The sequence below is a fragment of the Tachyglossus aculeatus genome, chromosome 1, assembly GCF_015852505.1.
Source record: "Tachyglossus aculeatus isolate mTacAcu1 chromosome 1, mTacAcu1.pri, whole genome shotgun sequence".
NCBI classification, from domain to species: Eukaryota; Metazoa; Chordata; class Mammalia; order Monotremata; family Tachyglossidae; genus Tachyglossus; species Tachyglossus aculeatus.
Window position 1 is genome coordinate 21873380 of NC_052066.1, and position 16282 is coordinate 21889661.

At 43.9% G+C, this 16282-nt stretch overlaps 1 protein-coding gene across 22 annotated transcripts in view; it reads right to left on the reverse strand.

Annotated features, from left to right (window-relative positions):
* Positions 1 to 16282, reverse strand: part of CLASP1 (cytoplasmic linker associated protein 1) — a 442952-nt gene that overhangs the window by 199902 nt on the left and 226768 nt on the right. For all 22 annotated transcript variants that reach the window (XM_038747595.1, XM_038747592.1, XM_038747590.1 and 19 more), the window contains 5 exons: positions 15270 to 15343; positions 11967 to 12059; positions 5574 to 5719; positions 3549 to 3684; positions 649 to 719 (listed from right to left, as the gene is read on the reverse strand). In XM_038747595.1, coding sequence (XP_038603523.1) covers positions 649 to 719; positions 3549 to 3684; positions 5574 to 5719; positions 11967 to 12059; positions 15270 to 15343 — 520 coding nt within the window. The remainder of the gene's footprint in view (positions 1 to 648; positions 720 to 3548; positions 3685 to 5573; positions 5720 to 11966; positions 12060 to 15269; positions 15344 to 16282) is intronic.

Genomic DNA, 16282 nt, shown 5'->3' on the forward strand with positions numbered 1-16282 from the left:
TTTGTACATATTTTTTTACTCTATTTATTTATTTAATTTATTTGTACATATCTATTCTATTTATTTTATTTTGTTAGTATGTTTGGTTTTGTTCTCTGTCTCCCCCTTTTAGACTGTGAGCCCACTGTTGGGTAGGGACTGTCTCTATATGTTGCCAATTTGTACTTCCCAAGCGCTTAGTACAGTGCTCTGCACATAGTAAGCGCTCAATAAATCCGATTGATGATGATGATGATGGTGTGCGGTAATCCTCGATAACGATCGTAAATCACAGATTCAGGAACTCGAAGCATAACGAATGCCCTCACTGGAGATGGATCTTTCCACAGCTAGAAACCCCAAATGGGAGCAGTATCAAAACGCTTATGGAAGGGAGATTACTGGCGAGAAGAAAATTCACAGCCATTCACCTCTCCAAATGGGTAATTAGAACTGTGCATCTATATATGCACAATTATATATATATTATATATACAAATAATTTTATACACACAGACACACACACTTATGAGGTGTCACCAACAAAACAAACTTCTACCAAAAGGGCATTTTTCAGCCACCTTAAACTGCTGCAGCTGATTTTATTCACACATTTTTTAAAGTTTATTTTTTTTCCCCGGGGAAAAGAGGAAATCCCCCAACACTTACCTTCTGACTGCAACCGACTTCGAGGTACAGTTACTAGTTATGACGGGTATGAGCCGGGGGATGTGAGTATGCTGGAGAGGGGTAGAGAGAGAAGAGGAAGGAAAATCATGAACACGGCAAAACACAGAGGGCTTTTAAGAAAACATAGTAGTTTCTTATTCTAGACTGTGAGCCCACTGTTGGGTAGGGACCGTCTCTATATGTTGTCAACTTGTACTTCCCAAGCGTTTAGTACAGTGCTCTGCACACAGTAAGTGCTTAATAAATATGATTGAATGAATAAATGAATGAATTCTGCTCTTACCTTTTTTTATGGAACTTAAGTGCTTACTATGTGCCGGGCACTGTTCTAAGCGCTGCAATAGATACAAGCTAATAGGGTTGGACACAGTCCATGACTCACAAGGGGTTCACAGTCTTAATCCCCATTTCACAAATGAAGTAACTGAGGTCCAGAAGAGTGAAGTGACTTGCCCAGGGTCGCACAGCAGACTGGTGGCAGAGGCGGGATTAGAACCCAGGTCCTTCTGACTCCCAGGGCCGGGCTCTACCCCTTGGGCTTGCCGCTTCTCCAACTTCTCTTACTGTAAGCACACCGGAGGAGAGAGGAGGAAAGAGGCGCTCCTTGAAACAGCCTACACATGCAGATGATTAGCCAGTAGCCCAGTTTACCAGTGACCATCTGCTTTGCTTCTGTAGGAATTACTCTATTTATTTATTATTACTCTATTTATTTATTTATTTTACTTGTACATATCTATTCTATTTATTTTATTTTGTTAGTATGTTTGGTTTTGTTCTCTGTCTCCCCCTTTTAGACTGTGAGCCCACTGTTGGGTAGGGACTGTCTCTATATGTTGTCAACTTGTACTTCCCAAGCGCTCAGTACAGTGCTCTGCACACAGTAAGCGCTCAATAAATACAATTGATTGATTGATTGATTGATTGAATACCACAATTACTCTTCTCCAGAGAAAGTCAAATCAGGGAGAGTGTCAGTTTGGGGCACTTTGCAGGACAATTCCCTGCCTCTTAGAAGCAGCATGGCAGAATGGAAAGTGTACCGTCCTGGGAGACAGCATGGTCTAGTGGATAGAGCACAGGCCTAGGAATCAGAAGGTCTTGGGTTCTAATTCTGGCTCCGCCACTTCTCCTGTGTGACCCTGGGGAAGTCACTTGACTTCTCTGGTCCTCAGTTCCCTAATCTGTAAAATGGGGATTAATAATAATGGCATTTATTAAGTGCTTACTATGTGCAAAGCACTGTTCTAAGCACTGGGGCGGTAACAAGTTGATCAGGTTGTCCCACGGGGGGCTCACAGTCTTCATCCCCATTTTACAGATGAGGGAACTGAGGCCCAGAGAAGTGAAGTGGCTCGCCCAAAGTCACACAGCTGACAATTGGCGGAGCAGGGATTTGAACCCATGACCTCTGACTCCAAAGCCCATGGTCTTTCCACTGAGCCAAGCTGCTTCTCTTGATTTATTCTATTTATTTTATTTTGTTAACATGTTTTGTTTTGTTCTCTGTCTCCCCCTTCTAGACTGATATGTTGCCAACTCGTACTTTCCAAGCGCTTAGTCCAGTGCTCGGCACACAGTAAGCACTCAATAAATACGATTGAATGAATGAATGAATTGAGAATTGAGACTGTGAGCCCCACGCGGGACAGGCCTGAATCCCAGGCCTTTGCTCTATCCAGTCTGCCATGCTGGATGGGACGAGGCAAGGGAGAGAAAGGGGGGCAAGAGGAACTAGACTTGATAGCTACGACTGAGAAAGTCTCAGGGGAACCCTGATCTCTTACAGAAGCAGTGTGGCTCAGTGGAAAAAGCCCCGGCTTAGGAGTCAGAGGTCATGGGTTCGAATCCTCACTCTGCTACATGTCTGCTGTTTGACCTTGGGCCATTCACTTAACTTCTTTGAGCCTCAGTTCCCTCATCTGTAAAATGGGGATGAAGATTGTGAGCCCCACATGGGATAACCTGATCACCTTGTATTCCCCCAGCACTTAGAACAGTGCTTTGCACATAGTAAGTGCTTAACAAATGCCATTATTATTATTATTATTATTATTTTCTCACAGGCATTGGAAAACTTGATGGTTCCTGAGGTGGCGGGTGATACTAATGTAAGCTTTCTAAATAAAGAGGAATTCGAGGGAAGAAGACAGGAAGAAGAGGAGCAATATTGGGAGAAGGGGACACCTTCCATATTATCTGCTTCCTAACAGAGGAGTAATAAGCAAATGCCAAGGTGGATGAACCTTTTGAGAATCGGATTTGGAAAGGTAGCGAAATTCTAGCAGTTAAATAGCCAGCAAGCTTCAGTTTCGTGTCCCATCCCCCCAAAACTTCTTTCAAGAAGACTTTAAGATATTTTGAGAAGCGGTGTAGTCTGGATATAGCTCAGATCTGGGACTCAGGAGGACCTGGGTTCTAATCCTGGCTCCGCCACTTGTTGTTGTGTGACCTTGGGCAAGTCACTTCACTACTCTGGCCTCAGTCACCTCACCAGTAAAATGGGGATTAAGACCGGGCACCCCATATGGGACATACACTGTATCCAACCTAATTAACTTGCATTCACTGCAGTGCTTAGAACAGTGCATGGCACACATTAAGCACTTAACAAATACCATAAAAAAAGATAAATTCCATTCTCTAAGCACAACGCTGATGCTCCAAAGAGGGAATTGTATTTCTGCTTTTATAAGATACAGGAAATGAACCTGGCTGAATATTACAGTAAATGACTCTTCCGTAATCTCAAATAATTAATACCACTGCTTGATGAAGGTAAAACGATCCTGTAGGACAATAAAGACGATGAGCAGTTCAGATCTGATCACGCGGCCCCCTGAAAAACGCTACTGATCATTTTCTGAAAACATACTTACTCGGATGATTAACCGCACAGCTACGACACCAGAAGTGGCCATGATTTTGGCACTGTTCGGAATTAAATTAAAGATGGTTGGCATGATGGCTTCAGCTCCATGGTCAAACTTGTTTCCCAGAACTGATGACAGATGCCTAAAAAAATTACAACTGGATCATTAAGTTTCATCGAAGGGTCAAACAGAAAAAAAAATGTTTTACAGTTCATAAATTTCCCCTTGGACATCCACCAGGGAAAAAAACAAAAATGATTAATATAATAATAATGATGATAATAATAATAATATTTCATAGGCACAATTTTTAAACATATTAATCTGTTCTGGACTCTCTGTTTGCCCAATGGCTACTGTATCAGCAGAGCCAACAAAGGGAACCAAGTTTATTCATTCAATTATATTTATTGAGCGTTTACTGTGTGCAGAGCACTGTACTAAATGCTTGGGAAAGTACAATACTACAATAAACAGTAACATTCCCTGCCCTCAACAGGCTCACAGTCTAAAGTCAGGGAGAGAGACATGCAGCGTGGCTCAATGAAAAGAGCACGGGCTTGGGAGTCAGAGGTCATGGGTTCAAATCCCGACTCTGCTAATTGTCAGCTGTGTGACTTTGGGCAAGTCGCTTCACTTCTCTGTGCCTCAGTAACCTCATCTGTAAAATGGGGATGAAGACTGTGAGCCCCACGTGGGATGACCTGATCACTCTGTATCCTCCCCAGCGCTTAGAACAGTGCTTTGCACATAGGAAGCACTTAACAAATGCCATCATCATCAAATGAATAAAATTACAGATATGTATCTATGTGCTTTGGGGCTGGGCGGAGGGAAGAGCAAAGGGATAAATGAAATAGGATAAATGAAATTACAGACATGTAAATAAGTGATTTGGGGCTGGGAGGGAGGGAGGGAGGGAGGAAGGAAGGAAGGGAGGAAGGGAGGAAGGGAGGAAGGGAGTTAGGAAGGGAGGAAGGGAGTTAGGGAGGAAGGAAGGAAGGATGGAAGGAAGGAAGGAAGGAAGGGAGGAAGGAAGGAAGGAAGGAAGGAAGGGAGGGAGGGAGGGAGGGAGGGAGGAAGGAAGGAAGGAAGGAAGGAAGGAAGGAAGGAAGGAAGGAAAGAAGGGAAGGGAAGGAGGGAGGGAGGGCGGGCATGTCACCACCTTGTACTTCTCAAGCGCTTAGTACAGTGCTCTGCACACAGTAAGCACTCAATAAATATGATTGAATGAATGAATGAGGAAGAGAAGGGAGGGAAGGAATGAAGGAAGGGAGGAAGGGAGGGAGGGAGGGAGGAAGGAAGGAAGGAAGGAAGGAAGGAAGGAAGGAAGGAAAGAAGGGAAGGGAAGGAGGGAGGGAGGGAGGGCGGGCATGTCACCACCTTGTACTTCTCAAGCGCTTAGTACAGTGCTCTGCACACAGTAAGCACTCAATCAATCAATCGTATTTATTGAGCGCTTACTATGTGCAGAGCACTATACTAAGCGCTTGGGAAGTACAAATTGGCAACACATAGAGACAGTCCCTACCCAACAGTGGGCTCACAGTCCAAAAGACTGTGTAAAAAATATGTACAAACATATATACAAACATATATACAAACATATATACATATATACAGGTGCTGTGGGGAAGGGAAGGAGGTAAGATGGGGCTGAGCCCGCTGGACACAGTAAGCGCTCAATAAGTACGAGTGATGGAGAGGTCTCTGGGGACACCCACCACCGTCGGTTCGTTGTGGGCAGGGCGCTCGCCTACCAACTCGGTTGTGCCGGACTCTCCTGAGTGCCCGGTCCGAGTAAGCGCCCGTTAAATACCCGCCGGGGGGGGAGAGAGCAGAGACTCACTCAATAAATATGATTGAATGAATGAATGAGGAAGAGAAGGGAGGGAGGGAAGGCGGGAAGGAGGGAAGGAGGGAAGGAAGGAGGGAGCTAGAGACCACCACCCTCAGTGTAACATTTAATGATGTTACGACAACATAATGTGTTATGACATATTAGAGAATTTGGAACTGTGCGATCCTTACCCCAATGTGATACAGGCCTCCCGCACTACCTGAGACCGCAAATCTTTAGCAGATAGCTTGAAAGCTCCGTCCAACAGACGTAAATGTTGAAAGAAGTTATCATACTCAGCAGCTCCAGCCAAAAGCAAGGATCGAATTTTTTTCAGCTGTTGGGATAAAAGAGATTTAAAGACACATGACACAAAATCAATCTTCTAAACTGTGAGCCCACTGTTGGGTAGGGACCGTCTCTATATGTTGCCAACTTTTCTTGCCAAGCGCTTAGTACAGTGCTCTGCACACAGTAAGCGCTCAATAAATACGATTGACTGATTGATTGATTGATATACACTAACAGCTGACAATAGGGGAAATTTCACAGGTCTGTGTTAGGCAGGAGAAAATTTTCTGTGAAAGTCACTACTCCGAGGATTCATCCATCACTTAAATTGTTTGAGCTGGTCAGCACATGAGTTCATTTACACTTCTGACAGGGAATGTGGCTAGAATTAGTTAATTGTGATGGAAAAAAATCTACCGCCAGGAAATCACTCAGTGTAGTCATTAGTTTTGGGGGAAACATGAAATCTATTAATTTATTGTACCCTCCGCTGGGGATTAGCATTTATCTTCATCATCACTGGGGTCTAGGTGGTGATAGTGAAATTCTAGTATTTTTGAGTCTTGCAAAATGATCAGTATCCCCTTTTACATTAAAAAAAAAGTGTTCTCCATTTCCTTTTTCCAAAGGAAGTTGAAGTGTAATCCAACTACAGAGCATCAATAAACTCGTTGAAAAAAAAATCTGATTTTAAATTGTCAATGAGATCTACTATTTAAGCACTAACTCATGCGCATATCCATGGTCTGTCTTCCTCAATCAATGGGATTATTGAGCACTCGCTGAATGCAAAGAACTATACTAAGCACTTGGGAGAGTACAATACAATGGAGTTGGTAAGCATGATTCCTACCCAGAAGGACAGTCCAGAGGAGGAGACAGACAGTAAAATAAATGATGGCTACATACATAAGTGCTGTAGGGATGAGGATGGGGTGACTATCAAGTGCTTAAAAGGTACAGATTCATTCATTCAATCATATTTATTGAGTGCTTACTGTGTGCAGAGCACTGTACTAAGCACTTGGGAGAGCACAATACAATAAGCAGACACATTCCCTGCCCACAATGAGCTTACAATGTAGAAGGAGCTTAAAGTGCACAGGAAATGAAGAGGGGAGGGATAGTAGGAGAAATAAGGAATGGGTAAATAATAATAATAATAATGGCATTTATTAAGCACTTACTATATGCAAAGCACTGTTCTAAGTGCTGGAGTGGTTACAAGGTGATCAGGTTGTCCCACAGGGGCTCACAGTCTTAATCCCCATTTTACAGATGAGGTAACTGAGGCACAGAGAAGTTAAGTGACTGGCCCAAAGTCACACAGCTGACAGTTGGCAGAGCCGGGATGTGGACTGAATGCATATTTAGAAAAATGATCCGGGCAGAAGAGTGAAGTCTGGACTGGAATGGGCAGAGATAGGAGGCAGGGAGGTCATGCTTCTAGACTGTGAGCCCGCTGTTGGGTAGGGACTGTCTGTATATGTTGCCAACTTGCATTTCCCAAGCGCTTAGTACAGTGTTCTGCACACAGTAAGTGCTCAATAAATATGATTGATTGATTGACTGATTGATTGACAGGATAAGGGCTTTTTGTATTTTGTATTGAATTTTTGTACAATACACAAGGGAAGGTAGAACCCATGGATTTGGTGACAGATTGAATATGTGAGTTGAATAAAAGAGATGATTTGAAGATAATCCCCAGGTTATAGCCTTAGGAGACAGTAATGGGAAAGACCCAAGAGGACAAGATTTGGGTGTGTCCATCTTCCTCCTTTGGGGCTGTCCATCTTTCTCATCATCATCATCAATCGTATTTATTGAGCGCTTACTGTGTGCAGAGCACTGTACTAAGCGCTTGGGAAGTACAAGTTGGCAACATATAGAGACAGTCCCTACCCAACAGTGGGCTCACAGTCTAAAAGAGAGGGCTCACAGTCTAAAAGTCTCAAAGTCTTTCTCCTCTTGGGCTGTCTACCGACACAGACTCCTCTCAAGGTCACACCCGGAGAATTCCCAGTCCTCGACCAGTCTCGGCTATGGATGGGAGAGTCAAGCAGAGGCCTATCCATTCCCTTCCTAGCTTGCCCAGGGGCTAGCGAGTGGAAGGCCATCGGCTATATGTTGCCAATTTGTACTTCCCAAGCGCTTAGTACAGTGCTCTGCACATAGTAAGCGCTCAATAAATACGATTGATGATGATGATGGTGGCTATAAATCAAAACTCCCCTGCGCTGGGCAGCAGCGGCAGGGGAGAGAGTAGAGGGTGGAGACTCTAGACTGTGGGCCCACTGTTGGGTAGGGACTGTCTCTATATGTTGCCAACTTGTACTTCCCAAGCGCTTAGTACAGTGCTCTGCACACAGTAAGCGCTCAATAAATACGATTGACTGACTGATTGAGACCCAAGTTGACTGCGCGGAAGGTGGAATTGGTAAACCACTTCCGGATTTTGACCAGGAAATCTCTATGGATACACTGCCAGAGTGATCGCAGAGGGATGTGGGGTGTTCTGGGAGAGATGTGTCAGCGTGGCTCAGTGGAAAGAGCACAGGCTTGGGAGTCAGAGGTCATGGGTTCAAATCCAGGCTCCACCAATTGTCAGCTGTGTGACTTTGGGAAAGTCACTTAACTTCTCTGTGCCTCAGTTACCTCATCTGTAAAATGGGGATTAAGACTGTGAGCCCCACGCGGGACAACCTGATCTCCTTGTATCCTCCCCAGTGCTTAGAACAGTGCTTTGCACATAGTAAGTGCTTAGCAAATGTCCTCAATATTATTATTATAGCTATAATTCATCATCATCAATCGTATTTATTGAGCGCTTACTGTGTGCAGAGCACTGTACTAAGCGCTTGGGAAGTACACGTTGGCAACATATAGAGACAGTCCCTACCCAACAGTGGGCTCACAGTGTAAAAGGGGGAATAATAGAATTTAATATAATTCTATTAAATACTAAAATGGTCACAATGAATACATTCAGAAGCAGTGTGGCTCAGTGGAAAGAGCCCGGGCTTTGGAGTCAGAGGTCATGGGTTCAAATCCCAGCTCTGCCAACTGTCAGCTTTGTGACTTTGGGCAAGTCACTTAACTTCTCTGTGCCTCAGTTACCTCATCTATAAAATGGGGATTAAAACTGTGAGCCCCCTATGGGACAACCTGATCACCTTGTAACCTCCCCAGCGCTTAGAACAGTGCTTGGCACATAGTAAGTGCTTAATAAATGCCATCATTATTATTATTATTTGTTCTGACAATTTTGACACCTGTCTCCATGTTTTGTTTTGTTGTCTGTCTCCCCCTTCTAGACTGTGAGCCCGTTGTTGGGTAGGGACCGTCTCTAGATGTTGTCGACTTGTACTTCCCAAGCACTTAGTACAGTGCTCTGCACACAGTAAGCGCTCAATAAATACGATTGAATGAATGAATGAATGTGTCCCTGAAGGCGGCAACGGTAAACCGCTTCTGTATTTTGACCAAGCAGCATGGTTGTTCAGCATGGCTCAGTGGAAAGGAGTCAGAGGTCATGGATTTGAATCCTGACTCCACAACTTGTCAGCTGTGTGACCTTGGGCAAGCCACTTAACATCTCTGTGCCTCAGTTACCTCATCTGTAAAATGGGGATTAAGACTGAGCCCCACATGGGACAACCTGATCACCTTGTATCCCCCAGCGCTTAGAACAGTGCTTTGCACATAGTAAGCACTTAACAAATACCATCCTTATTATTATTATTACCAAGAAAACTCTACTGATACACTACCAGAACAGCTGCAGATGGATGTACAATCAATCAATCAATAAATACGATTGATGATTGATGATGATGATGTGCGGCGTTCTGGGAGAGATGTGTCGGAGATGACTCGGCAGCATAAGACAAGACAGACACAGACAGTATTGATGGGGAAGAGGAAGAGCCAGACCCAAGGGTTGTTTTTCTAAAAGAAGTGATAGTCTGCCCTCTTTGTGACCAACACATCTCACCGGGAAAGGCTGGCAGAGAAAAGCAGTGCCATCAGCAGAACAGAAAGTCCTCAGGATATACGTGTGGAATTTATTAATATTAATGTCTGCCTTCCCCTCTAGATTGGGAGCCCATGGACAGGAAACGTGTCCACCAAAATCTGTTACACTTTACCCTTCCAAGCACTTAGTCCCATACTCTGCCCACAGTATGCGCTTAATAAACACGATTGATTGATTGGCTGCGATTGATTGATTGATTGATTGATTGGGAGATGGGGTTCCAGACTGCGGGGAATTTGCGTAGGTTACAAAGGCAGTTCTCTGGGAGAGGAGGACGGCAGCCCTGAGATTTGATCCTCTAGATTATAGCATGTTCTGCCTTCATTTTCTATTTTAGTCTCTCAAGTACTTTTTAATAATAATGATGGCATTTATTAAGCGCTTACTATGTGCCAAGCACTGTTCTAAGTGCTGGGGAGGTTACAAGGTGATCAGGTTGTCCCACGGGGGGCTCACAGTCTTAAACCCCATTTTATAGACGAGGGAACTGAGGCACAGAGAAGTGAAGTGACTTACCCAAGGTCACACAGCTGACAGTTGGCGGAGCCGGGATTTGAACCCATGACCTCTGACTCCAAAGCCCGTGCTCTTTCCACTGAGCCACGCTGCTTCTCGTGCTACATGCTCTCACTCAGTCGACACTCAACAAATACTACTGACTGACTGATTGATACTTATGCTACTTTTTCCTTCCAAACCATTTTAAAATGTGTTTGCCCTCAGGTAAGCGTCACATCCTCTGACTAATTTCTAGCTCTCTCTACTTCCATTACGATAGCTTGTGGCCTTGGCCCTCAAGGGTAGAGTAAGAATTTCTTCATCCGCAATCCTCTAGTATTGGAAAATTTAAATCATCTTGTTAGCGGGGAGGTAGTGGAGCCAGGGGGGTTGAGGGGGGGGAGCTGGACCGACACACTTTCCCACTTTGTCCTCGCTGACCTGCCTTCTCCCTTGTGCCCTCTCGCTTCCCTAGCTGCAAACTGTGGCTTCCCTCAGCCACTTCGCCTCATAATGTGGTCCAATTAGCTTAGAGAGACAGAGCTGTGAGGGGATGGATGCCTCGGCCCAGAGCCAAGTGACACAAACTCCCACCATACACACTGTCCTGGTTTAAACGAGGTCTCTCGTCTGAAGAACCCTGAAGGAGCCCCTGAGCCTTCTCGGACCAGGGAATGGGGTCGCACGAGGGCTCCCTTCTCCCAAACTAACAGGGCCCAAGGCTCCATTTTCCCTCATAAACTCCCAACGCTGCAAGCAAGCAAATATTAACATATTATTATTAACTGAACACATACCACCAAAAAAAAAAAAAGCAAATGGCTTGGTTAATTTCAAGGGATTGTGTTTTTCAGTAGTTCAGATGAAAAACACTCCTTCGCTGACCTAACTTGTCTCCCTTATCACTCTACTGGGCACCTTCTCAATAGCAGACTGACTACTCATGGGGGAAGGGGAGGAGAAAAGAACCTCGAACTCTATCAGATTGAGAGGATTGGGAAAAGGGAAAAATGAAGGACAATAATCCCTCACTTCCAGAAGCTAAGAGAGTCCTCGTGTCACTTTGGGGTTGAGAAGGCCCCTGCCACATTCAAACTGTCACGACTACTAGCTGTCCTGGGTGATCTGAGTCTCAGGACTGGTTCCCGGGCAAGATTATTGACAGGTACTTCTGGCCTATCTTTCCCTGTGCCCCCTTTCCACCAAGATGACAAGTTTATAGGCTCATAGTGAGAGAGCAAGAATGTCAGTTCTTTGTGGAGAGGAAACTTCGCTATATGTCCTGTCCTAAGTGCTTAGCAAAGTGCTCTGCACACAATAAGCACTCAATAAATACGACATTGATTGATTGATACAGGAGACAATGGAGGGAAGGCCCTGGGGATCAGGCAGGAGAATTACTCCAGAGGGTAGAAAATAGGGAAGAAAAGTGGCAGGAAGGTGTTGGAAAGGCAGTGGGGAAAAATCCCAGCTGCAGAGTGTTCTTATCCTCCAATCACCAGTGCCTGACGCTTCAATAAGTGGATTTTATTGCAGAATAAATGCTCAACCATCATCAAGTCTCAGAAAGTCAATTTTCCCTCTTTCAAAATATAAACGTTTTGCTATAGATCCTGGATATTGTAAATTACAGTTTTGTGTTCATGGTGGCTTTCAATTGCTTTAAAAGATGTGTACTACTCATCCCTAGATATGCGGTTTAGTGGGTTTCTCTAAGCATAATGAAACAGCAATAAAATTTAAGTCAAAAGCTTACAGCGGTTACTCTCTGTTCCCAGTCATGTTTATCGTCAGATAATATTTCTCTGATTTTATTTATGGACTCCTCCAGGTCTCTACTGGAATAAATCTGCAAAGAAAAACAAAGCCTAATCAAACGTTACGGAAGTGCTTGTTTGACAACATGGAGAATATCTTGTAAGTACATACTGGAAAGAGCACAGTAATAAAGTCATAAACATTTAACTGCTGTATTAGATAAGTGGCCATATTTTTCCAAAATCCCACAAGTAGACCAATTCTAGGCAAATTCTCCCAACACAGGTATCTCCACTTTTTCCCAAGGTCAACTAGTTCATTTCGTTGGCCTAGTGGAGACCTAAGACCTAGTAGTCTGAGGACCTGGATTCTAATCCTGGCTCTGACAATTACTTGCTGTGTGACTTTGGGCAAATCACTTAACTTCTCTGCGCTTCAGTTACCTGTTCTCCTTCCTACTTAGACCGTGAGCTCCATGGGGGAGAGGGACTGTGTCCGACCTGAATAACCTGTATCTACCCCAGGGCTTAGTACAGTGCCTGGCACATACCAAGTGCTTATAAAATACCATTATTATTATCATCATCATTACTAGCAATAATGATGATGATAATTTTGATCATGGAAACAAAAACACTGCAGGGATTTGAGTGGAGAATGATGTCTGTTTTCCCCGCTAGTCTGGAAACTCTCTGAGGGCAGGTATTGTATCTACAACCTCTACTGTACTCGCCCAAGTGCTTAGCAGAGTGCTCTGCCCAGAGTAAAGGCCCAATAAATACCACGGATTGATCGACTGATTGAAAAGTCAGACTTAGAAGAACAAATAGGTCAGAAAGCCCCTGTAGACTTTGAGCTCTAAGTGGGACAGAGACCGTACCTCACCTGATTGTACTGTAACTACCTCAGGGCTTAGGACAGTGCTTGGCAAATACTAAGTACAGTCATGATTATTAAAGAAACCATTTCGGATCCCAATTGGAAACTCTCGGGTGTCACTGAGGCCCGATCTGCAGTTTTTCAGCTCCCTCAAATCCACCCTCAAAAATACGTTAAAAGAGTCCAGTCTCCCATTCTCATGTTCCAGATTTTAATTCGGTCATTCAGGCATTCAATCAGTGGTATTTACTGAACATTCGCTACGCGCTTGAGGGAGTGTATAATAGACACAATTGCTGCAATCGAAAAGCTTACGATCTATGTAGGGGATGGGTGGGAGGGAGTAGAGGGAAATATTCAAATAAATCACAGGTAAGGGAGGCAATTGATTATGAGACTATGTACATAACTCTGTGGGACAGGAGAGATTACTTAAGTGTTTAGGAGATATGGACTCAATTTCATAGGTGACACAAAAGAGAAGGAGGACAGGGTGGGAAGATGAGATATTAGTCGGGGAAGGCTTCTTGGAGGAGAGGTGCCAACTTGTACTTCCCAAGTGCTTAGTACAGTGCTCTGCACACAGTAAGCGCTCAATAAATACGATTGATGATGGTGATGACGATGAGGTGATTTTAGTAGGGTTTTGGAGATGGGGGGCCGTAGTGATCTGTCTGATACCAATCAAATCAAGGGTATTGATCCTCTAGACTGTAAGCACAATATGGGCAGGAAATGTGTCTGTTGATTCTGTTGCACTGTACTTTCCCAAGCGTTTATTTAGTACAGTGCTCTGCACATAGTAAGTGCTCAATAAATACTATTGATTGAGAGATTAACGTCACTTGGGAGAGTCAAATACAACAGAGCTGGTAGGCATGTTCCCTGCCCAAAGGGCATTCCAATTCCAGGCAGGAGGGAGTGAGGGAGCAATAGCGAGAGATGAGAGTAAGCCCCAGGATAAGGCTGGTATTAATGGAGCAAAGTGGGGCTGGCTGGATTAGAGTGGGCAAGGTTAGATGGGAAGGAGAGAATCAATCAATCAATCGTATTTATTGAGCGCTTACTGTGTGCAGAGCACTGTACTAAGCGCTTGGGAAGTACAAGTTGGCAACATATAGAGACGGTCCCTACCCAATAGTGGGCTCACAGTCTAGAAGGGGGAGACAGAGAACAAAACCAAACATACTAACAGAATAAAATAAATAGAATAGATATGTACAAGTAAGATAAATAGAGTAATAAATATGTACAAATATATATACATATATACAGGTGCTGTGGGGAAGGGTAGGAGGTAAGGCGGGGGGGATGGGGAGGGGGAGGAGGGGGCGAGGAAGGAGTGGGCTCAGTCTGGAAGGCCTCCTGGAGGAGGTGAGCTCTCAGTAGGGCCTTGAGAGAGAACTGATCGAGTACCTTAAAGCCAGCGATAAGGAGTTTCTCCTTTGTGCAGAGCTGAATGGGCAACCACTGGAGGTTTTAGAGGTGTGGAGAGGCCAACGAACACATCTATTTTTTTAGATTCTCAGAAAATTGCCTCGCCGTCATCTATCCTTCACGCACGGTTCGAACACTTAACTCTGCCTGCAAGTCTTCCTCAACTGCTTTCCCACTCCATGTCATTCCCCGGGCCTGGAATGCCCTCCCTCTGCCCATCCGCCAAGCTAGCTCTCTTCCTCCCTTCAAGGCCCTACTGAGAGCTCACCTCCTCCAGGAGGCCTTCCCAGACTGAACCCCTTCCTTCCTCTCCCCCTCGTCCCCCTCTCCATCCCCCTCATTTTACCTCCTTCCCTTCCCCACAGCACCTGTATATATGTATATATTTTTGTACATATTTATTACTCTATTTATTTATTTATTTATTTTACTTGTACATATCGATTCTATTTATTTTATTTTGTTAGTATGTTTGGTTTTGTTCTCTGTCTCCCCCTTTTAGACTGTGAGCCCACTGCTGGGTAGGGACTGTCTCTATATGTTGCCAATTTGTACTTCTCAAGCGCTTAGTACAGTGCTCTGCACATAGTAAGCGCTCAATAAATACGATTAATGATGATGATGATTCTAAGTTTGACCTACAAAATCTCTTTACCTTTCCTGCCATTTTGTTTACTTTATTTATTTATTTATATTAATGCCTGCCTCCTCCCCTAGACTGCAAGCTCGTAGTGGGCAGGGAATGTGTCTGCTTATTGTTATATTGTACTCTCCCAAGTGCTTAGTACAGTGCTTTGCACACAGTAAGCGCTCAATAAATAGGATCAAATGACTGAAGTTCTTCATTTTCCTCTCCTGTTGCTATTACCCTGATGGTTTTATTACTTAAGTCCTCGTGAAGCGCTTTGGGTAGGGTTTGTTGGAAAATGCCGTTCCAAAACAATCTTCCCATCATGGTTCAATACACTTAAACAATATTATTCACCTGTACGGTGGGGACGTCATCAAATGCTTTAATAAAGTCTTCCTCATCAACGGCACCAGCCCCTTCTTTGGCAGCTGACAAAAGAAGAAAACAATAATTTTAATTCCTAAAATAGCATGCTAAAGGTTGAAAAAAAAACTCCGTGAAGTAGTCTTAAGCTATTCACCCAGAAGGGCATTAGGAGAGAGTTAAACCATAATAGAAATCTAGATAAGGAAATTGAGCACCAGTTACATTCACTATGGTTCTTTAATATAGAAGCAGCGTGGCTCAGTGGAAAGAGCCTGGGCTTTGGAGTCAGAGGTCATGGGTTCAAATCCCGGCTCCCCCACTTGTCAGCTGTGTGACTTTGGGCAAGTCACTTCACTTCTCTGGGCCTCATCTGTAAAATGGGGATTATGATTGTGAGCCCACATGGGACAACCTGATCACCTTGTATCCTCCCCAGCGCTTAGAACAGTGATTTGCACATAGTAAGCGCTTAACAAATACCAAAATTATTATTATTATTAATAATATAAAATCAAATACAGTGTAACAAGGAAGGCATTAAGATAGTAACTCCACAGTGATAGAACTGAAAAGATGAGACAGAATATTTACTTAAGGTGTAACAGGGTTTGGCTTTAAGAGATCTAATCCATCTTGAATTTATAAATGTGCAGGTACCTACACAGAACTCATATGGGAGACAATGTGACTCTTCAGAGGATAAGTCTTGATGCCGCAGAATTCTCCATGTGGGGAAGGACGGCACGGATGGGTGGAATGGGAGTGGAGTCTGTACTAACACTACTAATACTTTGAATGAATTATGTATTCATTCATGGACGTGGATCATCACTGAATGGTGGAGTTTTTACAGTTCTTGACATGTAGTGAATGCTTACAAAATACCATGCAAAAATAAATATTTTGTTTTCAAGATGGTCAGAAATTAGAGAAGCAGCAGGGCCTACTGGAAAGGGCAGAGGCCTAAGAGTCATTCATTCATTCATTCAATCATATTTATT